Source organism: Schistocerca gregaria, chromosome 5 (assembly GCF_023897955.1).
Source record: "Schistocerca gregaria isolate iqSchGreg1 chromosome 5, iqSchGreg1.2, whole genome shotgun sequence".
Lineage (NCBI taxonomy): Eukaryota > Metazoa > Arthropoda > Insecta > Orthoptera > Acrididae > Schistocerca > Schistocerca gregaria.
This window is the reverse complement of record NC_064924.1, coordinates 273,551,102-273,577,458: the sequence shown is the minus strand read 5'-3', so window position 1 is coordinate 273,577,458 and position 26,357 is coordinate 273,551,102. Positions and strand designations below refer to the sequence as shown.

General features: G+C 37.8%; 1 protein-coding gene across 3 annotated transcripts in view; it reads right to left on the bottom strand.

Moving 5' to 3' along the window:
- Positions 1-26,357, bottom strand: part of LOC126271947 (F-box/WD repeat-containing protein 9-like) — a 137,478-nt gene that overhangs the window by 98,126 nt on the left and 12,995 nt on the right. For all 3 annotated transcript variants that reach the window (XM_049974376.1, XM_049974377.1, XM_049974378.1), the window contains exon 2: positions 13,791-13,885. In XM_049974376.1, the coding sequence (XP_049830333.1) occupies positions 13,791-13,885 (95 nt within the window). The remainder of the gene's footprint in view (positions 1-13,790; positions 13,886-26,357) is intronic.

Genomic DNA, 26,357 nt, shown 5'->3' with positions numbered 1-26,357 from the left:
CGCATCTGTTGACTCAGGGATCGAGACGTGGCTGCACGATCCGTTACAGCCATGCGGATAAGATGCCTATCATCTCGACTGCTAGTAATACGAGGCCGTTGGGATCCAGCACGGCGTTCCATATTACCCTCCTGAACTCACCGATTCCATATTTTGCTAACAGTCATTGGATCTCGACCAACGTGAGCAGCAATGTCGCAATACGATAAACCTCAATCGTGATAGGCTACAATCCGACTTTCATAAAAGTCGGAAATGTGATGGTACTCTGGTCAACTGCTGTTTGTGTATGAGAAATTGGTTGGAAACTTTACTCATGTCAGCACATTGCAGGTGTCGCCACCGGCACCAACCTTGTGCAAATGCTCTGAAATGCTAATCATTCGCATATCATAGCATCTTCTTCCTGTCAGTTAAATTTCACGTCTGTAGCACGTCATCTTCGTGGTGTAGCAATTTTAATGGCCAGTAGCGTACATATGTTGTTATATACAGAACTTTTTAAAGAATTTATTCATAAATTAATGTTAATGAATAGTCCTGGAGGATTTTAAATTATTTAAGTACAGTTAGTAACTGACTGAATAGAAGAGGTGTTGAATTGTAACAGGCACATAAAAATCATGAGAACTTTGTTAGCTTTTGGGTGAATCCTTTTTCAGAGATATAGATTACAAACAGGTCTGCTCTCCAGCCAGCCCTACGATCTTTACCTGTCACTTACCACTTCTTACTTCTCTGGCAATGTTTGCTGACGTGTAAAATACCAAGTGGTTCAAAAGCCTTGTACATTTAGATTTGTTCATAGCTATGCACCCAACAAAACAAATTCATATAGGAAAATAAGCTCCACTTGTGTACGGAAAGTGCCGGACAAGATGTTGGAACATAGACATCAGTGATGGAACAGGCATCTCAGCCTGTCCTCATAAAAGATATTTGGTTTTTGGAAATGATATGGTACAAACCAAACACTAATCAAACTAGTAACATATATCCAGTTACATGTCACTGCTTGTTTATAGGCGTAAACAATACTTATGTCAATGTCATTTTCACAACAGTGGCTGCCAATATGCAGTAGAAGAAGTGGTTTCATGAGTAAACTTACATTCACATAGATCACTGGTAGCAACTTTGATAGAGCTCCAAAAGACTATCTCAGGGATCAGTTCTCTCTCTCCTGCTCTTCAAAATATATATGCTGAACTTGTATGACATTTCTCCATAAAGTGTCATAATCTTACAGTAGCTCATGAACTATGTACCTCTTCACAGAGTACAGCTGTAAATAGTGGCCTGGAGAAAGATCGTATTATACCTAGACTACATGCATATATGGAGAAAAATGGTTTCCACAGATGTCCTCCTCTATGTATAAACTGAAGTTCCCTGCTCACTCCTGTTTGTATGTGCAGGCTCACCTCAGGAACTTTTGTAAGGGTTTTGATCTGGTTTTGACTAATAGATAAAGTGGTTCACAGGAAGGTTCTTGTGTATAATTTATAAATATTTCGCGCAAAATTCCTCCGCTGCTGTGAAAGTGACGACACTGTCATCTACTGGTGCAGCTGCTGTAACTCCAGATAGCACTGAAGCCTGACCAGTATACTAGTCGAACCTGGTGGTCTACTGCATGCCTGAAAACTGAGAGGGAAATACATTTCCCATCACCCTGCTCAGGAGCAAAAGTAAACAATGTACATCACAATAATTTATACCAGATGATGCATCATGTGATTAAATAAAAAACAAATATTTGTGACTGGAGGTGTTATCATACTTCCTGGAAATCGAGGAATATATTTCCTGCGAGATTGTGGTTAAATTTGCATGTTATTTGAAAACGCTATGGGATGACATTCTTGGATGAACACCACATGATTCTCACTGCCTTTTCTTGTGATATGAAGGTTTTCTCTAAAACTGGCAAGCTGCACCAAAAGCTTACTCCATAACAAATTAGAGACTGGAATTATTTTCTCCAAAACTGATAAGTAGCACCACAAGATTATACTAAAGCAAATTAACGAGTGGAAATAACCAGAGTATGCTGATTTTGAGTCAGTGGTGGTGGTGGTGGTGGTTAGTGTTTAACGTCCCGTCGACAACGAGGTCATTAGAGATGGAGCACAAGCTCGGGTTAGGGAAGGATTGGGAAGGAAATCGGCCGTGCCCTTTTAAAGGAACCATCCCGGCATTTGCCTGAAACGATTTAGGGAAATCACGGAAAACCTAAATCAGGATGGCCGGAGACAGGATTTGAGTCAGTGACGTTTCCTAGCAGGGATATAATTTGGAAGGCAAATTTTACTGACAATAATCTTTTTACTGTCTGGAGAATGTGATGTTCCCAATTCAGCTTACTATCTATGTAAAATCTTAATATTTTTATTGGGTGGCCATTACACGTAATATTAGTTTTCTCTGGATTCTTACAGTTTGATGAAAATGAATGAAATTAGTTCTATTTAAGTTTATCGAGAGACTTGACAATGAAACACACCATAACTCTGATTCTAAGTCACTTCTAGACACACTACCAACTATAATATTTGTATCACCAACAAACATTACAACATTTACGTTTTCCCTTACAGATGACACTACACAGTTAATATACACCAGAAATAGCAACGGCTCAAGAATGGACCTTTGAGGAACTCCTCCTTGATGTATATGCCGTATTCAGAGAGATGTCTTCATATCTTGGGAAGTAATGACTGAGACATGATTTTAGCATATTACCTGTTGATCTCAAGATAGTTATTTTTGAGCTGTTTTAAAAAGTTAGTGTCATGGGGGTGACGCTGTAGATTTTTGCAGACTTCTTATCAACTTGATGTCTGAGTGCTGAGGCCTATTCTGAAGGACTGTCAGCTGGCCTGCAACAAGCTTGTGGATGTTTCTTATTCCATTTTCAAATTTCTGATTGAATGTTTGTTACACTTCAAAACTTGGAAATGTCAACTGATTCCAAACTATATATACTGTCTGAAAGAAGCTATACACATATTCAATCAGACTCTAATGTTATATTTTAACTAACTCCCTAAATTACCTTAGACAATCATTTGATGAATAACTCCACAGAAGCTATTTCAGTTACAACTGGTATACATTTGGGATTTGCTCTGCAAATTTCTGACCATTGATCACAACATAATCCAGCTGAATTTATTGTGAATGCTCCTTGGTTTAGTTGTCCACTAGATAAGATTTCAAAGTGGTGTGAAGATTGGGAGCTTGCTTTAAATGCTTAAAATTGTGCACTTCACAAAAAGAAACAAAAAACACAGTGTCCGATGGCTATAGTATCAGTGAGTCTTAAATGAAATAACTGGGTGTAACACTTTGTAGGAATATGAAACGGAATGATCACATAGGTTCAGTTGAGGATAAAGCAGGTAGTAGATTTCGGTTTATTGGTCGAATACTGAGGAAATGCAATCAGTCTACAAATGGGGACTGCTTACAGATCAGCGAGGGACTAATTAATTATATTTCTCAAGTGTGTGGTGGCCTTACCAAACAGGACTAACTACAAACATATACAGAGAAGGACAGCACAAATAGTGCAGGTTAGTTTGATCCATGGGAGACATTCACAGAGATGCTGAAGAAACTGAACTGGCAGACTCTTTAAGATAATCATAAACGATCCGGAGAAAGCCTACTTACAAAGTTTCAGGAACTGGCCTCAAATGATATCCTCCCCTTGCCACTTATTAAGATAGCATTGATATCCACCCAAATATTAATGTGATTTACCTACCCTCATAAAAAAAAAACCTCTTATCAAAAGCACACACTAAAAAAGGAAAGTTTGCTACCTTTGTCTCAATTAGTCATTAATTACACTTTTTTTAAATCAAACATACATGGGGGAAATAGACAGATAACAATACAGACACGCACACATTGTCACAAAAAATATTAGCTTTCAGTCTAACAGAAGACTTCATCTGAAAAGAGAGGAAAGTACAATAGAAGAAGAGGTCAATCAAAACTCAATGAGGAAAGTCAGTGGGTGGAGCAGGACAGTAGGATACGAGAGATATGAACAATGAAAAGTTGGCATCCACAAAGTTTTTTGGCAATTCTGACTTTTGAAAGAATACCATTTTATTAAATAGAAAAATGTGCACTACCACTCTTTAAAATAAATAACTACAAAGGTAGTTCTTTCATCTTCCACACAAATCACCTAAGAATTAAGCCCAAGGTAGTGTTTTCTTCTGCAAAATTAAAACAGTAAAAAACAGTATTTTGTTCTGAATGGTAGCATTTCACAATTCATGTCAGCATTACTAGCTTTCATTCTGTTCTCCCACAAACAATAAAATAAATAAAAATATGTTTCTTGAACGTTATATGTTGTAAAGAAACTGCACTCACCACATGTAATAACTGCTATTCTGACATGAAAAGTACAGGATCAATATTGATAATAATATACAAAATAAAATTACAAAACTATTTTCAAGACAGCCAGGAAGGAGCAGGAAAATCTTGTACACAAGGAATATTACGAAAAATTTATAGAAAAGTGATTGAGATTTTGAAATAATCTATAGAATTCACAGAAAGAGTGGGCGTGGAGAGCCAACATAATGAATAGGAGAAACTTTATTTTTCAAACAGTTTTTACTTTTTCAATTTTTGTTCTCTTTGTGGTGTAATTGCATTTCACTGAAGTCATGACCAGACTTGGATTGGTACAGTACTGAATACTGCCAGATGCCACTGCCAACCCATGCCCTGTTCACGACTACACCATTCTTCGTTCTCTCAAGTAACCAAAAAGAGGGATGTAAACAGACACATGGGGGTTCAGGACGGTCTGGTGTGAGTGAGCTAGAACAGACCTCAGCCTCATTTTTCAGGGCAATCTTACCAATTCAGACGTGCCTTCCCATCCCTCTCTCAGGCAACATGCCCCTCAGTCTGTTGATGGCTTCCCTGGTGCCACATTTTGTACCTGTTAATGACAGATTTTATGAATAAACCTGGCACACCAACCAGTTTCTGAAAAGTAACCAACGGGATTTATTCAGTGATTTTGTACACTCCTCGATGACCACTTCCCACAGCAGCCTTACACTTGTCCAGTCCTGGGCGTGAGGAAACATTTGAAAATGAGTGAGACCTGCACATTGGAAACAAGGAAATGAACAAAACCAATGTCTCAAATAGTATATTCAGCTTAAAATTGTCCATGTATCAAAATTTATAAAATAACACTTTTTCAGCTTTATTCACATTTTTAGAGTGCTATATAGTGGCATGACAATATTTGGCAGTATGATGCCACCTTCACGTGTCTAACTCTTATTTATACATCAGTTGCATATTGCACAGGCCTGTGAAGTGTATAAGAATTTTTTGTTTTGTTTTGCTGTAAGATTAGGTTCTGAAATATTTTCATCCAACATCACACTCTCTCATGGGGACATTCCTTTACTTGTCCACTGTCTTTATGTCACAAATGGTGTTATAAGCCAATGAGAAAGACCTTTGGGGTGTAATCCAAACCTCACTCTGCTCCCAGGTCCCCTAGTTGCTCCACATATCACAGTGGGAAATGACAGTAATGCAGACACTAACACAATTCTGTGTTTACTGGCCCATAATAAATTCTGCACTGTCTGGGTCTGTCATGCCAGCTTCCAAAACCAAATGGCTCCCTGGTCAAAAGCTGAGTTCCTCAGGAGCAGACAAAGATTTATTTTGCTAACAAATTCCAGGGAGGTATATGGTTAGGAGAGGTGTTCTCCAGTTTCCTGTTTGTAGCCTCGATCTGTGCCCCTGCCATTGTCTTCATGAATTAGCGCACACCACACAACACTGTGTCTGGTAATGGACCTCTATTTCTGACCTCCATATTAAAGTTATTCTGCATAGAATGACTTACCACCTCCATCTTTTGCCCAACAATGAATTCAAGGTAGAGTGGATGGTAACGATATTTAAAGTGCAAATCTATGTATGCCATCGAAGTCATCGAAGGAAGCATTCATCAATTTCTTCGCTATGTGCCACCCAGTCCCCATTAATGAATGCAGTCTGACCAAAATTCTGGATGGACAGACACCCATACATTTTCTGACCTTCTACGATGTGACGGTACTGTAATAATAACTATATTCATCCAGTGAATCCATGCATTCAGTTCACCTCTGCGCCACATGGTCTGAAGTTACACTGTCCACTTTCTTAACAAAATTTAAGTTAATTAATCCTGAAACATACACTAAGAAAAATATGTCTGTTCGGCTGTATAACAGGTGTGGCATGTAAGTAATGTTCCCCAACAATGAAAATAAAGTTCAAATATTCACTGTTTATTTAATACTTCCATGGATTAAATAGTGGATTAGTGAATTGGAAATCACTATAAATTTATATAAAATGTGTGACACTGCAGAAACTATTCCATGTGCAAGTCTTCACAGTCACTTTGTAGCGGGACTTTGAATTTCGCTACGCTACACTCGTTCCCTCAGATAAAAATTATACCGTCGCAGCGGTATGAGCGCTCGACGGCAGAGAAAATACTAAAATTGTAATTCTTTTTTGTTTTTCTATCCTTTTTTAATTGTCTCTCGAGAGCAGAAGCTTAATGCAAACATAAAAAACTTATTAGCTGGTCTTGATTGGATTTTAATGTGTAGACATATTGTGGAAGTTGTTATGAAATTCGGAGGATGGAAGTAGCAAAGTAAATTAAATTGCATTCAGTATCAAGATGATTTTAATTTGTATAAATTAGTGATTCCTGGACGATTGCAGACTTTTCACGTAGAAACGAAGTAGGAGATTTTGAAGACATGGACGCCGCACGAAAGAAGACATGTTAACCTGGTAAAGGATGAACTCTTATCTATGCCATTTCCCCCTGTTAGTTACATTTGTTATTTTCTGTATTTTTTTCAATAATTTTTGTAGTGGAAATTGTTTTAACTTTTGCTCAAAAACGCCACAAGGACCATCCCAACAATAGCTTTTCCTAATCATGAAGTCCGATAACTTTTCTGTAATACGAAGTCTGATTTGAATTTCATTCTTTCCTTTTTTCACGGTCATTTACGATTTTAAAACCCCTTTTTATTCACCATTCCTTCCCACCATTTTCAACCTTTTATTTTATTTTCTTCTTTTTTCCTTTTCTTTTTTATTATTCACTACAACATAATTTTCTAAGTCCAGACTATCACTATTTGTGATAAACCCAAGTCCAAACTGACACTTGACAAAATTATTCTAAATGTCAACAGATGAGGAATGTTCACCCTGAAGAGTCAGAGTTTGCGTCCGACTCATTATGAAATTATTTTAATTCCAGACTGGATTTACTTGCAGGAACACAAGTTCAACCGACCCACGGTACAATTATTCTAAGTTCGTGAGACTACTGATGTGAATACAACCAAACATAGAAAATAATGATTTAAATGTTGTTTATGATGTGTGCTTAAGTTATCCAACACACACTGCAATGCTCTTTGTGTAGCTGCCTTGTGTGATTAATTGTGCTGACTTTAATAGAACATTTGATTCAACTGTCTGTTACAGAACATGCTCCAAAGAGCCATTTGAGCCTCATATACGCATATAAAATATTGTCAAATATTCAAATATTGCAATTTGATACTAATTACTAGGTGAGTTACATAGCAGTTAATATGGAAGTTCTGGTCAGAAGCTAATTAGAAACCTTATGACCACATCAGATTCAAGTATACTTAATATTTAGATCTGTAACTTGTAGGAATATTTTTGTTGACATTGGAGCTGCTAATTAGCTAAATTCTTTAATGACTAACAATGCTCACAACAATTTATATTTGCCTCACATTCTGTTCACATTGTATGCATTATTTCATTAAAGTCTGCAGTATAACAGACCAACAATGTTAAATATTTGCAACATTGTTTGTAATTAAAGGTAAAATATGCAGTTCTTTTTACAAATGTAAACACATACTGATTTTCAGTGCCAACAATCATTTTGAACTATGTTGCTAAAATTAAATTAAAGGATACTTAATTTGTAACTCCAATTTATGTCAGGAAAACAGCAGAACTTATATTTTGCTTATAAATTAATCAAATGCAATTTGCTTTTTAATAACTTCCATATACTATCTATCAAAATTTTTTATTTCACAAACTACTTACACATAAGGTACTCATCAGGAAATAATGTACCTAAATTATGCTCTCCACAATTTATTTCTATGTATTGATTTCCTGTTGTAATTTTGTGAATTTGCGTATTAAACAATACTACTGATTGTTACTAAAAGTATAAACAGACATACAACATCATTGTCATTATGCAAATTGTAGCCAGTTTTCTAAGATTCAAGATGTAGTCAGTATGTAATGCCATTTGTTCATCGTTGCACACCATCTGTGCAGTGATAAATGAATTCATTGCAACTCCTGCACTTTCACTGATCATTTCCACATTGTGGCAAGATTGCTATAATTTCTTACACAACATGTAACGGACAACAACAGCCAAGCAGATACGAAGATTTATAAGTAGAGTGTTAAATTCCATCACTGAGTTTACAACACCCAAGAACTTCATTGACATATTCATTCTAATTAGTTTCAGTATAAATTTTGTTATTCATTTTTGGTGACACTACTCAATGACATTTCAAAGTGAACATTACTATTTGTCAGTTTTAAACTATTATATTTACTCACATTCCCAGCAGAATGTTATATGCCTCTCACTGGATAGTTATGTACACAAATAAACATGTAAGTAGTTCATTCACAGCATCTCAACAGGTGCTTTCACATAATAGATTGATCTTCACTGCGGCTTATTTAATGTAATTGTTATTAAGGTTAATATGATAATTCATTTCAAATCACCTCTTGGCTCAATAACTAATTAAATACATCATCTGCACAGTCAGTCCATGTACCAGAAGAATCATTTTGCTAAGCTCTCAAAGTTGGTGTATCGTACTCTGCTGTCATAAATATAATAGAGGGAAACATTCCACGTGGGAAAAATATATCTAAAAACAAAGATGATGTGACTTACCAAACGAAAGTGCTGGCAGGTTGATAGACACACAAACAAACACAAACATACACACAAAATTCAAGCTTTCACAACCAACGGTTGCTTCATCAGGAAAGAGGGAAGGAGAGGGAAAGACGAAAGGGTGTGGGTTTTAAGGGAGAGGGTAAGGAGTCATTCTTATCCCGGGAGCGGAAAGACTTACCTTAGGGGGAAAAAAGGACAGGCATACACTCGCACACACGCACATATCCATCCACACAAACACAGACACAAGCAGACATTTGTGAAGGCAAAGAGTTTGGGCTGGAAGTACAGAGGCAGATGCTGTTGAATGACAGGTGAGGTATGAGTGGCGGCAAATTGAAACTAGCAGAGGTTGAGGCCTGGCGGGTAACGAGAAGAGAGGATATACTGAAGAGCAAGTTCCCATCTCCGGAGTTCTGACAGGTTGGTGTTAGTGGGAAGTATCCAGATAACCCAGACGGTGTAACACTGTGCCAAGATGTGCTGGCCGTGCACCAAGGCATGTTTAGCCACAGGGTGATCCTCATTACCAACAAACACTGTCTGCCTGTGTCCATTCATGCGAACGGACAGTTTCCTGTCACATCGATCACCTGCCACCTGACCTAAAACCTCTTTCCTCATTATCTTAGCCAGCTTCATCCTGGCCCACAACTTCTTCACTTTCGAAGGCCAGACATACCAACAGTTAAAGGTAACAGCCATGGGTACCAGGATGGCCCCCTCGTACACCAACCTATTTATGGGTCGCTTGGAGGAAGCCTTCTTGGTTACCCAGGCCTGCCAACCCAAAGTTTGGTACAGATTTATTGATGACATCTTCATGATCTGGACTCGCAGTGAAGAAGAACTCCAGAATTTCCTCTCCAACCTCAACTCCTTTGGTTCCCTCAGATTCACCTGGTCCTACTCCAAATCCCATGCCACTTTCCTTGACGTTGACCTCCATCTGCCCAATGGCCAGCTTCACGCGTCTGTCCACATCAAACCCATCTACAAGCAACAATACTTCCATTATAACAGCTGCGACCCATTCCATATCAAACGGTCCCTTCCCTACAGCCTAGGTCTTCGTGGCAAACGAATCTGCTCCAGTCCGGAATCCCTGAACCATTACACCACCACCCCGAAACAGCTTTCGCATCCCGCAACTACCCTCCCGACCTGGTACAGAAGCAAATAACCAGAGCCACTTCCTGATCCCCTCAAACCCAGAACTTCCCACAGAAGAACCCCAAAAGTGCCCCACTTATGACAGGATACTTACCGGGACTGGATCAGACTCTGAATGTGGCTCTCCAGCAGGGATACGACTTCCTCAAATCCTGCCCTGAAATGAGATCCATCCCTCATGAAATCCTCCCCACTCCACCAAGAGTGTCTTTCCGCCGTCCACCTAACCTTCGTAACCTCTTAGTTCATCCCTAAAAAATGCCCAAACCACCTTCCCTACCCTCTGGCTCCTGCCCTTGTATGTGCGGATGGATATGTGTGTGTGTGTGTGTGTGTGTGTGTGTGTGTGTGTGTGTGTGTGTGCGCGAGTGTATACCTGTCCTTTTTCCCCCTAAGGTAAGTCTTTCTGCTCCCGGGATTGGAATGACTCCTTACCCTCTCCCTTAAAACCCACATCCTTTCGTCTTTCCCTCTCCTTCCCTCTTTCCTGATGAAGCAACCGTTGGTTGCGAAAGCTTGAATTTTGAGTGTATGTTTGTACTCTGCTGTCAGTTTTACAGTCTACTCACCACATGTGCAAACGTGTACAATGCTGGCTAAACTCTGTGCTAACCATTGCTTCCCTCACAGTGTCAGATTCAGACAATTGCGACCTTGACAATTCCACGAATGAAAGCCACAGCTCAGCCATCTCGCACTGAAAAGCTGCTGTGCTCAACCGAGAAAAACTACCTCGACCTTTCTTTTTTTCTTTTTTTTTGTGTGACAGTGCCCAACACAGTGAGCTCTGAGCCCCCCTTATACTCTCCCATATTATTCTGCAGAATTTCATATCTAAGTACATGCCTTCCACCGGAATCGAGAGACATCACAGGGCACTGTCACTGGCCACAGAGATCACCAGGATTTTTAAGTTGTGGCCATAGAATATCACAGTAATTAGTTTTGGCCTTGACAACTGAAACTACATGTCTTCCCAGTCAGATCAGTCAGAGTCGCAAACATACTAATGGCCAGCTCGCTTGTGTCTATTTATTTATTGTCCTCTGAATCAATACTGTACATGACATGCACATGGTGATGCACAAACATACATTTGATGTTGGATGTTGTGATAATTTGCTGACATGAAGTAATATGCCAAAAGTTTACACAAACATGAGCTTACATACATATTTTCTGAGAAGTTATGGACACACAAATTTATGGACGCACAAATTACATACTCAGTTACACATTTGTATTTTAGTGCTATATTCCCTAACACATATACACAACAGTACCTTGTTGGATACTCTTTCTGCACTTAATTTGCTCAGTAGCAGATGATATAGATGCAAGATTTTTGCACATACTTGCATTAATGTTTTACTCGTTACAAAATTCTTTGCTGCAATTTGTTTCATGTTTCTTTCCACCCATGTGGAGCAGAAATTCACTTGCACTGTAGAAACAAGTAGGAATTATATTATTTTTTTGTTAAATACAGTCAGGGACTTAATGTTTTTTATTTCTGATGGCAGGGTATTGTATATTTTAAATCCTTTGTTGAAGGGAGAGTTTTTAAAGGCAGAGGAGCACATTTCTTTAACACGGAGTTCCATTTTCTGTCTAGTACCACGGTCATGGGCATTTACATTTTTATTAAATTTTGTAATATTACTTATTACCAATTTGCATATTTCTAGTATATACAGGCTGCCAAGGGGTAGGATGAGCAACTTTTGGAAGAGAAGTCTGCAGCTATGAGTCAGCTTTGCCTTGTTCATTATTCTTATAGCTCTCGTTTGGGTGAGGAGGATGTTTGGGCTATGTGTAGAGTCTCCCCAGAATATAATACCATTCTGCATTACACTGTGGAATTGTGCATAGTAGGCTGTGTGAGCAGTTTCCGGGCTTGTGCAGTATGCAAGGATTCGTAGGGCATAGCACACTTGGTTTACCTTACCATTAGTTTTATTAATGTGTGTTTGTCATTTTAGATTATCCTGAATCCATAGGCCTAGAAATCTTGTTTCTGTATTTGGGGATATTTGGGAACCAGGTAATTTCATATCAGGTATAATTTTATTTGATCTTAGGTGGAAGTTTAGGTAAGTAGTTTTCTTTGTGTTAACTATGAGCTTGTTTTTCTAAACCAATCACCAAGTTTGTCTGTATTTCCATTTATGGCCTCTTGGAGTTCATGTTCATTTTTGCTTGTTATGAGGATATTGGTATCATCTGCTAAGAGTGTACTGGTGCTGGCATTGATGTTTGACGGTAGGTCATTTGTGTACAAAAGGAAGAGCACTGGTCCAAGGATTGAGCCTTGGGGCACACCTTGTGTAATATTGCAATAGTCAGAGTAGTATGTTTCGATATGTCCTTGGTTGTTATGTTTTATTGACAGTTTTTGTTTCCTATTTTAGTGGGGTGCCTCTGATGCCATATGACTCCAATTTGTTGGGAAGAATCTTGTGGTCTATGACATTAAATGCCTTAGACAGATCTAGGAAGAGCCCAACTGCTTTTTGTTTTTTGTCTAGAGCAGTGTAAATACTCGTACATGGCAGCTGTCATACACTTTTTTTTTTTATTTATTTATTTTTTTTTAACCATGCTGGGCATCAGATAGTATCTGGTTCCTATCAAGAAAATTTATTAGTTTTTGGTGAACTAGTCTCTCCAATATGGGTCTGTAATTTTCTGCGTTGTTTTTTTTTTCCACTTTTCTTAAAGACTGAGATGACTTTAGCCACTTTCAAGCATTTTGGAAATGTACCTGACATCAACGATGACTTGTAGTAACTCACCTCCACCCTCGGTGTGGCATCCTTTATATCTGTGATACTGTTGGGAGCCACAGTAACAATTAAAGGCCTTCACAGAACAGAAGTTAATGCTAATAACTCTGTCTACCGCCCACACCATCTTTTGATCCCAGCCCACCAAATGTGGTCCCTAGCTGTCCCTCACACCCTACAGTCCATCTGGCCTCACCATATGTAGTTGCATCAGACACTGACATCCCATAGGCAATTCATGAGTCACTATGTATCAATCTAAGGGAGAGTAATTTAGTACTGTGAGTATGACAATGTCTCTGATAATGAGGCAGAGACATTAGTAATGCCAGAATTGATATCTCTCTCTTCCTGAAAATTGGCAATGTGGATTTTGGCTTGTGACAACTTTGGCTTGATCTTGGTTTTCAATTAATTTCATAAATCCCTTTGCCAGTTCAATTGCTGTCAGTCTTTTTGAGGTTTCTAATGTAGTCCCATTACATAAATGTTGACTTTCACTTTCCCTCTATTACCGATGGCGACCACTGCACAGCCTTGCTGGTGTGCTAGTGACCAAACTCTGGTGATATTATTGTGCCCAGCAACATACTGTCATTGTGCAACAATGCCTGCAATTACACAATTACATCATTTAATGTGTGTGACATATCCTATACCATTGTGTTAAATGGCAAAAGGACAACTAAATAAATAAAATATTAGCTCATTGTAAACTTTGTAAACAGAGAGGGCTGAACATTGTTACTACATGCCTCTGTTGGTAGGTGTAATATTTGAAGTTTCTCCTCAACATCTTTACTCGGCTGAACTTCTTCAGACTCGCTGCTCATGCTGGCTGATGTACAATCTGAAATTATAAAAAAATTGTCATGTGCTATGCAAAGTAGGACTTCAAGAAAAAAGATCACAATCAATATCACATTTGTTGGTAGCTCATTGTAACTCTTACAATCACATATGAATTGTAAGTTATTCTGTTGTATGTGCATATTCATTAAAATAAAGAACAAATGTAAAATTTTTTATATAGCTTCGACACTATGAAATTAAAACTAATTTGTGGAAAAAGTAATTTGTATTTAATATAGTTACTGTTGTGAGAAAGGACTAAGTTTGCAGTAATTGCAGGCTCTTAGATTTATAAGCACTCAGAACTTACTACGATGATAGTTCTGGCAAAATTCAGCACCATAATTTCCTAGCAGATTAAAACTGAGCATCAGATGAGAATTCGAACCTTATGTGGTGAAAATGCAAGGTTCTGGATTACAGACTTGGCCTGATACACAGTTTCAATCTGCCAAGAAGTTGCATAACAGCACACACATGGCTGCAGATGTCATTCTGGAAAGCTTTACGTATCTTGTATACCACACTAGTGCACAATAGCTGCGGATTTTTGAGACATTGGTGTTCTGACCATGTGACAGAAAACTGGAAGTAATAGACTGAGGGAACATGGGCAAACTCTTTAGGATCATAGGCCGTGACCACCTACTTCTGTTCCTACATCTTGCTACATGATGTTTAGCTGAATAAACAATGATGTTGACCTTAGAAATCAAACTGCCGTTAGTATGAGGCATGTCTGGAAAGTATACTGTCACTGCAGCAGTAATGTCGCTATTCCACACATTTCTACTCATCTCTCTGGTTCACTGTCTTTCTACTGATGCCATTACAGCTAGATTGTGTTGTGTTTACATGCATTAGCGATTGTTCAAAATGTTTAAGACAATCTTTGACCCCCGCCGAATGTGAAGCACATTCCATAATACTGTTTTTGAACGCAAAGAATGTCAAGCTAGCTGACATTCATCATCAACTTGTAGAGATTTATGGTGAAAATGTATTGACTGATGGAATGGTGAGAAAGTGGGTGACAAAATTCAATTGCAGACAAATCAATGTTCGTGACAAAGCACGGAGTGGATGCCCTTCTGTTTTCAATGACAATTTGATTAAGTAAGTGAATGAGAAAATTTGTGAAAACTGATGGTTCACAACAAGAATGCTTTGGGATGAGTTTCCATAAATTTCAAAAGCTGTTTTGCACGAGACTGTCACAGATCACTTATATTTTCGCAAATTATGTTCCCCTTGCATTCCGAAAATAGAAGTCCACAAAATGAAGTAACCTGGCAGTACTTTGACATTTCTTACCTGATACAGTGATGAAGGAGATTAAACAGATCTGTGAGTGGCGGTGAAACCTCAGTTTACCATGTCAATCCACACTCAAAACAACAGTCGATAGGATGGAGGTACTCAAGATCCCCCAAAAAAACAAAAATTCAGAACGATATTGTCAACACAAAAAAATCATGTAAAACGTGTTCTGGGACAAACAGAACATTCTGCTTGTTGAGCTCCTGCCCAGAGGTGAAATCATAAATGTGGTACAATACTTTGAAGCAAACAAGGTCTGTTCGAAAAATTCCGGAATTTTGTCCACAAAATTTTTTTAATGCTTACCTTTTGCTTATTGTGCATGGTCTCCTTCAAAATACTCTCCTCCACAATTGATACACTGTTCCCACTGTCGTTTCCAATTCTGGAAGCAGTCTTGTTACATCTCTTGCTGGATCACACGAAGTGTCGTTTGGGAATTTTCTTTTATCTCATCTATCGTTGCAAATCTTCATCCTTTCAACAGGGTTTTCAACTTTGGAAATAAAAGAAGTCCTCAGGGCTCAGGTCTGGAGGGTATAGAGGATGAGGCAGCACAGTGATTTCACTTCTTGTGCAATAGTCACACACCAACAAGGATGAATGTGCCCACGCGTTACCATGATGCAAGAGCCATAACCTGCCTCGCCACACTTTGTGCCGTTTCCTTCTCACATTTTCTCGCAGACATCGCAACACATCCTGATGGTATCATTGATGAACGGTTTGTCCCTGTGGCATGAATTCATAATGAACAAATCCTTCAAAGTCAAAGAAAACTATTAGCATGGCTTTGACATTTGACTTGATCTGACGAGCTTTTTTTGGTTTTGGAGAACCTTTCCTGGTCCACTGTGAACAATGAACCTTGGTCTCAACATCATCATAACCATAGACCCATGTCTCATCACTAGTTATGACACTCTTAAGGAACATCTCGTTCTCATTTGCTCGATCCAAAAGCTCTTCAGAGAGTGTGAGGAGAAGGTCTTTCTGGTCTTGACTCATGGGATGAACTTGGCAGCAACATGGTACATTCTGAGATACTGTGTCAGGATTTCATGATATGATCCAACTGAAATGTTACATATTCTTCTACTAGTAGAGGACCAAATCAATTTATTGTCAGGCACAGTTGCTTTTTCTGATCTGGCACCCTGTGTACTTCATATTAAGGAAATTTTTAAACCTATGCTTGGGTGTGGACATAACTTTATGGGGCACATTACTCAGTAGCCATCTGCAGTGCCTAAATTTTGCTGAGCTCACTCACTTCTGTTAGCAGATTGCAAGGCTGTTTGCACAGAATTCGCTATAAGGCTAAGGCATTATTTCATCAGTTTTAACTGTGGGTGATTAACAGGGTGGTCATTAAAAACCAAACATTTCATTACATATTTGTTGTGATTTTAAATCATCTATTAATTTACAGTCCATCATACATCTCTATTCACTACCTCACCCGGACGAGTCACTGACTAAACAAACTGGGGACCACCATTATTTGAAGATAAATTCAAAGGATGCATATCTCCAGCTACCACTTGACAACATGTCAAGTCAATTGTTAGTTTTAAATAAGCCATTCATCTTATACAGGTACAGTCACTTACCATTTGGGGTTATAATTCCTCTCAATTTTTTCCAAAAGTATTTGGAACAACTGATTCAAGGTATTCTGCATTGTGTTAATTATTTGGACAATATTATCATTACCATGTCAACCCAAACAGATCATTACAAGAATCCTGAATTCCTTTTTAAATCTTTTTGCTGTCAGTTAAAGAAGGGCAGTTTTTTGGGCCCTGGCTTCAAATACCTAGGACACATTCTTAGTCACAAAGCTATTGTACCTATGCGCGAGCAAATCACCGTGTTCATAAACATTGGCCTCAATAACCTTAACCAGTTGCAATCATTCCTAGGTAAAACACATACTATGCCAAGTTTATTCTCCAAGTGGTGTAGATCACAAACCATCTCGATCAGCAGCACAAGAAGAGCATCAAATCTGTGTGGTCAGCCACTAGTAAAAAACATTCATCACCGCTTTGCTATTATGTGTAATTGCATGAGCAGGGCTGAAGAAAATTATGTGTTATTAATGTTAACACTAATCATGTATACATATCCTGTAAACTGACCCATTTCACATCATTCCAATAAAAGAATCATTCAGATGATTTCTGAAACTAACTAACAGTCTCTCAGTGACACTGTGTCTGATGCTATATATGCTGGACTTGTCGTTGACTCTGGTGACACATGCATCCCAGTACTGCATTGCAGCAGTTTTGTACCACAGGTTAGCAGATGGTTTGGAGTGCCCAACTGCCTTTGCCTCCAAAACATTAAATATCACACAGCTCAACAAATCTCAAATAGAGAAGGTGGCATTGGCAGTGGCTTATGAGTTCAACAACTCTCGTCTGTATTTGTACAGCATCAAATTCGATCTGTTCACTGACCAAAAGCTCTCAGTTTCCTTGTTTGAGCATTGTTATAAGCTCCCAGATAACAAAGCAAAGCACCTGCAGCATTGCATGTTGCTTTTAGGTGGGTAGCACTAGGAAATTGACGTGAGCCCCACTGCCCAGCACAGTAACACAGATGTCCTGTCACCTTTCCCTCTTGGCCCCAACATGGAACTGATTACCAGGAAACAATTTCTTTCACCCTGAATCAACACTTACAAACGTGCCTGGATGAATACTTGCTGATGGCAAGCCAAGTAGCCTCGGCATCATGCTGTGACCCAATCCTGAGAAAGACTTGTCAGCCATCCAGACCGTCTAGCCACAAAATGTTTCCCACCAGGTCAACCAGGTATTTTGAAATTATTTTTTGCTGCACTAACAGTTCAATGCCATGAGCATGTCTTAACATTGGTCACGGACAACTGACTGCTGGGCCATCATTCCGGCCTCACATCCTTCACTTCCTGACACAATGGTATTGGACAATGGGCCCCAATATATGTCAATTCAATTCCAGGCATTCTGTCACCACAATGGCATCAAACATCTGACCATGGACCCCTTTCATGTCACCTCCAACAAGGGTGCTGAGGAGATGTGCACATTCAAGATCCAGAAGCAGAAGGCCTTGTAGATGTCATCAACCTAGGACGCCTTGCATAGCTTCCTTGCTAAGTATGGATACACCCCCATCAGTGGGGTCAGTGTGGCCACAATCCTGCTTGGGGCCAGCATCACACCCCGTCCTGGACCAGACACCACAATAACCATCAGCTGGTTGTCTCAACCTCTTCCCATGCCTCTGTACGACCTCCACTCCCACTAGCCAATGTGTGGATAAGGGTATCTCTCAACTCAGAATATTGGAAATGTAACCTGATCTGTTTATCTTCCATGTATATAACACATCGAGAATTTGTAGTTAGCACATATTTAATTCGATTGGTCATACTTTTGTGTAAAGCTTCCTTTCTGTCAAAGTCCCTATGGAGATGGAATTACTCCCTCAGTCCCCACCTTTCCTCAGCCCAGTGGCACCAGAGCAGTCTATTGCCACAGGTGCACCTCCTACGTCTCTGCCCTTGTCCCCACAGTCCTTTCATGGGCCTCCTGGTGGGGTCGGCCATGAGCCAATGATGCTAGATCTGCTGGCAGAGTTCTGCCACCCCCCTCCACCCCTTTGCCACCAATGGAAAAGCACTGATGGGATATTTTTGGTCCTTTGTGTTGATTTGAGGGGAGAAGGATTTAATATCCATGCCAGCAGATGATATCAATAACAAATCTGCTGCATTATAGCTCACAAGTGAAGCGCACAAAAAAAGAGGTACGGAAACTGTGTCAAGTGGGCTCAGCCACTCACAGTGACAGGCTAAGCAAACCATCGTGGCTCAGTATCATACAAAACGCCACAAGAGCTCCTTCGAATCTCATCTAGCTGTTATTTGGAAACCAGCCTGGCTGTGAATGTAGATCTTCTTGTCATTGTTACTGGTATTGCTTCTGTGTTCTGCTCACGATGAACATGGTTTTGTTTATGGATTGCACGTTCATATGAGGTGCTGACACAAAATAGTATCTCCGAAAGATCTCGTCTCCAACAGTCCGCATATGTCAGGGTGTATCAACCGAAGTATATGTTTTGCTCTCAACTCAGAATATTGGAAGTGTTACCTTAACTGTTTACCTTCTATGTACATAATACATGGAGAATCTGTAATTACTACATATTTAATTCAATTGGGCATACTTTTCTGTAAAGCTTCCATTCTGTCAAAGTCCTAACATACTGCGCAACAAGTCTGTGTCATGTAATAGTCATCCAGACTTGGTTTTAACTAAATAATGATCTGGTTCATCCTATGCATACAAGCCTATACCAAGCATTACTACTTTTTCATGTCATAAATGTGATGGCCTCATGTGTCAAAGGTGATGGAAGGTCACTTTTAACTATCTTATTTTTAAAAAAAAGTTAACTGGTACTTCACTGTGACATTTAAAGAACATATGTTACTTTAATTTTTCTTTTTTCTGCCAGCCAGTACATCAATATGTGAGAGACCAATTCCTTCAATGGGTATCTTTTACGCCACCACCTGTGAAGTAACACTGATCTACCTCAATTCATTTCACACAGGAGTTTAGACAAGTGTGCTGATACACCAGTGTCAACATATCAATCATTATTTATGGCTTTATTTGCCTCAGTGAAGAATACCTTGTAATTATAATTTCCCTCCAGTGACTAGCCACCTTCCTCGGTTTCACTGAGTTCTAGAAATGTGACCATACTTACTACAATTATAAGCATCTCAGTTCCTTGGAAAAACTGTGCACAAAGTTTCTGTTGTCACTTGCAGAGCTGAGACAGTATTCATAGAATGGCAGTACTTGTAATCTTTCACTTTCTGCCACAATTTAGTTTTAACAGAGTCTCCAGTTACTAGTATAATCTCTAGGCTCATCACTGCTGGAATATTTAAATTAATATCGGCAGTTTTTCATTTATTTCTTATTTTTATTGTTATCTGAGGTGGTTGTGCATTCATACATGTGCAGTCATTTAGTGCATGTACTGCTTTTCATTTAATAATATGTTAACCTATTATGAAGCCTTCATATTTACTACACGATAAACATTTAACAAAAGGGGAATCGGTCCAGGTATAAAAACAAAGTAATATAAATCTTAAAATACGAAGTTATGTGGGGAAATCTGGAGTTGGTTCACAAGTTATGTGTGTGCTGATTGTTTTTTATTTTAACCAACTCATCATTCGCACATTCAAATGGCTGTGTACTTCATTCAGACTTAAAGGTGAGAGTTACAGCCTCTTCTGGATTTCAAACGGTTGGAAAGTTGACTGGAATGTGAAAATTATTCGACATGGAATTTAGTCCACGACAAACTGTGGGTCACTGCGGAAAACTCTCCTCCAGATCCAACAAAATTGGTCAACACTTGGAAGAGAGATTCTCAGCTCACGTGCAGGGTAGGCTTACTTAGAAAATTAATCACAACCAAATTAGGTAAATGCAAGTCAGTAGATGACGACTGTGACTGAATCATAACAACCAAGTTTAAGCTAAACAAAATTAAATCTGCAATGAGTGAAGAGTGGAATGGGAACTTTGCTCCTAACTGGTCTGCCTGGCCATTATCAACCTGTAACTACAGAACTTGAAAACATTGATACTTGTCACCAAAGGTTCTATTATATTAAAACTGTTAAATGATGTCAAACATGAAGATGCAAATGGAAATGAAAAATTTACCTTATATCTAAATAAACAAGATCATACAGCACACGTCATTAAATGCTACTCGCGCAACAGACCGAGTAACATTCCTAAATATTGTTCTAGTAAGGGGAATAAAGGAGACAGCTCCCTAAAACGTAATGATTGGTAATGTAACTATAACACAGTCAGAACACAAGAAAGCCTTCCCTGCAGCAAATTCTGAACAGTCTACTGAAATGGAGATGTGATATTTAGATTCTTGTGCTTTGATGCACACCTCAAACAATGGAGGGAAGCTTCATAGTGCCAAGCCATGTAATAGCTTAGTTCAGACATATTCAAATGAACAGACACCACATTCATATAACAGCTTAGTGCTCAATGTAGGTGGTGATGGCTTAATATCACAGATTTCTGGACATGTTAATCTGACTTCTTATACTAGTGATAAAACAGTATAAGTATCTGAAATCATTCACATCTCAAACTCTGTCATGAATTTGCTCTCAGTTAGTAAAGGGCCAAAAACTCAACTAAGAACGACATCTATTGCATGAATAAAGTTGAAACGAAAACATGTTACTGCACAAAGAGTTGTGGATTCCTAGGACACTGCAGGTTAGGAAATACAAATCACAAAATAATGCTGAAGTTGGTAAAGGTTTCAAAGTAACTGAATGAGGATATTGTGGTCACAATTCACTGTGAGTTGTACGTCATGGGAAAATAATCATGTTTTCCATTCAAAACCAGCAAAAGATATTCTAAAAACACCTTGAACTTAGTACATTCTGATTTGTGCTGACCAAAGGAGACATTGTCTACTGGTGGGCATTATTATTTTCTCACATTTATTGATAATCTTTCATGGTACAAGTCTGTCTATTTTTTATGAAAAACTCCAAGGCACTCACACATCTAAAAACTACAAACCATAGTCCAAAAGCAGATAGGCAGAAGTATCAAGATCTTGGGGTGTGACAACAGAAAGGAATCTGTCTCTGAAGGTATCATCCACCAGATAACACTGGGATACAGTCCACAGTAAAATGGTGTTGCCGAGAGAGCTAACTGAAATCTGCTTGAGAAAGTATGTACACAACACAGAATTTTTTTTTTAACATACATTCACAATATTTGCTGACAATCTGACATTTTTTTTAAAGAAACTTGTATGTTAAAATCACAATCATGAAAAATATTTTAATAGTGCCTCATTTAGTGGGCAAATTTTTAAAACAAAAACAACCATAGGTTTCTTTAAAATACAGCTAGAAAACTAAAAAAAATGCTGTTTCATGCACATGTACAAAGACAGTCGATTGTTAGAATCTCATTGCTCTGGGATAAATGGCTTCACACAAAACGTTCATTAGGTTACGAAAAACAAAAGCTAGGGGAATTTGGGTTTAAGGTTTTATTGAACTTACAGAATCTTTACTACATCAATACTATGCACTTATCATTTAAATTCCCAACTTCCTTCATTGCATCTGCCACAGATTACTCTGCCAGTAATTTGTAAGTAGCATGCAGAAAATAATTATATTTCTGAATTATTGTTGGGGAGGTTCTTAAGTTCATAACAGCAGATAAGATTTTCCCTACCATTACCCCTTTCCAATAGTACGTGTGCCATACACAAACCTACTATTGTTTTCACTATATTCACTGCTCCTTTCTTTCAAGTTCTCCAAAACTTTTCTTAAGAATTATGGAGGTCAATCTGGGATTTATTTTACCAAGACACAAAAAACACGCATCTTACATTATTACTATAGTAAACAACTGAATGGAAGACAACAATCAGTGTAGCTAGTAGCTGAAAGCCAAATGAACGGGAGAAAATGTCCCTAGGCTTATGAATTCAAAGAAGAGAAGTCACAGACCAACAATTAGGTGTGTCTTGCTGCAGAAGTTGTCATTTAAACCGACATTTGAGACCTCTAAATAAGGATCTGGTTCACAATACTTTTATATTCACACAATGAATACTTCAAACCATAATAATCGGAAATAAAAAGAAATTTCATATTTTCATCATTTTCATGGTATTGTCTGCTCCTATGCCATTAGACTTAAGATTAGAAAAGTTGGAAGCAAGTAGCATTGGTAATGATGTGCAACACAACTGGAGATCTAATTTATGAAACAATTTGAAATCCCTTGTAAGATATGAAAATTTGATCCCATTTAGATACACAGCTTGTAAATATTACAGTCTGTGGTTCTTTGGGATCATCAGTGAAATACATACAACTGAATATGGTGTACAGTTCAATTTATGCATCCTTCAGAATCATTGTTGTCATTCCTTTTGGCACCAATTCTTGTGATGATGCTACTGTCAAACCTCCTAAAACATTAACTGGAAGAGTATCAATTTTCAGCTGAGTATATGTACTCGATTCAGAAAAATGTTGCCATTTTAAAGTACTTTAACTTTTCACAATGTGGGCAAGAAATTGAACGAATCAGAAGTTTTATTATTGTTTCAACATAATTTTTTGTAGCTGCTGTTAAGTATGCCACTTTGTTTTCCAAGTATAATTGCTTAAAATCTTAGCTTTGCCATAAACACATAGTCCAAGACTCTTAACACTGCCTATTCTTCCTTCATTTTCAACAAAGTGCTTTTTGTTAAGAAGAATATTAATAGCGGAATCATAAAAAACAATAATTAAAATATTTTACAGATATCTGAATGCTAGCAAATTTTGTCAGATGATCAAATGAAAATTGAATAATATTACCACTACAGCATGAAAAATACTACCACAAAAAAAACTAATTCTATTTTTTCCATTAGATAGCCCATTATTTGACAATGATTTCAGAAAAAAATGTTTTGGGGATTATCCCTTTACCTTCAGCATAATGATGAAATGTGTTTTTAAGAAATGGAACACCAAGTGAGTTTCTGAAGGGTATTAGGTAAATTTTGTATACAATACTTATAATTTACATTATACAATCACCAAATTTTACACACATTGAGTGATTAACAAAAAAATGTAATTTCTTTCAAGATGTTATCAAGTGGCATTATGCACCATTGCAGTGTTAAATCAAATCTCAGAGAGAAAGAGAAAATGCTAAATTTTCGCTCAAATACTTATTTACCTATGTATCGTGAACAAATAAGAATGAGACAGCTTGGTTGACTTGAGTAGAATGTTCCTTAATTTTACAAAAACTCATATTATGCAGTTCTGAACAAATAAAAATGACTAAAAGGTACCAGATATATAGATAAATGGGCACACACAGGATGCGGCTCTATGTGAGAAGTTCTGAGGCATTCAGGTGGATGAAAACTTGGAGAGCACCAGCATGTGCATAAGTTAGTCAAGTAGCTCAATTGTATCTCCTTTACACATAGAAAATTCTTTCATTTATGTCAATCTGTGGACAGGATTGTTGGCATACTTTCTCTCAGACAGTCCTATGTTTAATCACCTGGTGCAATACAGCTAAGACAAAAAATGAATTTATTCTACAGAAGCGAGCAATATGAATATTAAAAAGTTGGTGATCAAACAGCATGGAACAGCCTCTTCATGAACTTTGGACATACATATGTACCAAAACATTAACTCCCTAATGGTATTTGTGATTAATTTAGGACAAACTCAGCAATTCACATCCACAATATTAGCAGTAAAAACAGTTTCCAAATAGATTGTGTACCCCACCTAGAGTTCACAATGGAGTTTTGTATTCTGTTGATTGTTTTTTTTTTTTTTATTATTGGTCCAGTTTTATTATACAGCTGTAATTGTACAAGTGATACTGGACAAAACCTTTAATATATTGCTGACAGACATAATGCAAAACAATATTAATCATTTTGTGTGGGTGAATAAATAATAAATACTTCATTCTGAAAAGATGTAAACACCATAAAACAATGACACCATAGTAACCAAGGCAACGACACATTTGTATTTGCTTTCTTATATGGGAAAAACACTATTGCTGTTTACACAGCTAGCAGTCCAGGTAAGATCACTTGCAAGTGTGTGTGGTGGCAAAACAATATTATAAAGTCACAACAACATGGCTAACATGGGGCACAGCATGCTAATGTGCTATTTTGATTATGGCTCTAATTACAGGAAAGACAAAATATATAACCTGGACAAAATACACAAAACATTGAGTGATTATCACAAAATTACATCTATACTCAAACTTGATTCTTAAGTACTTACTGGGATTCATTTCTTAAACAGACAATTTACACTTCAGTCCTGTGCACCATTTACAAAACTGAGAATTACCTATCATTCATTCATTATGTTCTTTAGTCTCATCAAGAATAATCCTCAGGGATGTGAAAAAAGTAAAAACACAATTTCACATAGGGCCAAAACAGCATAGAAACTATCAAAACACTGATTAATATTATTCATATTTATATCATTAAAATTTAATCTAATAATTAGTAAGAAAGCTACTGCTCTGAAAATAGCTGCAGCCTTCTCAGTTTTAATATATAGCTGCTGTTTACCTTGTATTACTAGATTACTATTTACTTGATTACATTGATGTTTATCAATATACAGTCATACATGGTGTGGGAAATCACATGCAAGCAACATATGGTGCACATTGAATCAGTAAACTGAAAGGCTATACAGGTAACATTATTTATTTTATGAGGGAGGTGGAGATCTCAGTGGTGCACAACACAATAACTATTAAAAGTACTGGATATGATAAAAGTGTGAAATTAATGCGACAGTGGTATAAGTTGTATATTATTATATTTGCAAGGTTTCATACAGACTTAGCAATTACGATTTCATATATTTACAGAATAAAAGGAACGATCGAAAACAGAGAAAGAAAAAAATTACTTTGCCTTTACGGGTTTTTAACAGGATGTGTGACACGAAAAATGTTGGAAAAGCAAGAAACGTAAAGACAACGAAGCTTCCACATTCATAAGACGACTACTTACAGCCGTACAGAATATCGGGATGCAGGGAAGATGGTATTTAAAAACATATAATAAATGTCTGGTTTTGCATTGCTTGTGAGGTGGTTCAAATTTCTGGACGCGAAATTATTTACCACGACTAAATCTAATCCTTTTCATGATATAAAGCTGTTTTTTTCTTTTTTTGTGCAGAAATGTTTAAATTGTGTAAATACTACTAACGAATGACACATATTTCGACTGCATATAACTAATATTTTTACCCACAGATTTCAACTCACTCTGTTTGCAAGTCGCCCTGTCACTCTAAATTCTTGTAGGCGTTACGCTTTCTACGATGCCCATGAAAGGTACCATTCACAAGTGTAATCAATGTTACACCAGATCGCAAACGGGTTACGCTCAGCTAAGTGTCAAAGCGGGTATTGCTATAACAACTGTTTCAACCGTACGTCAAGTAAACGCCACTCAGCCAATCACAT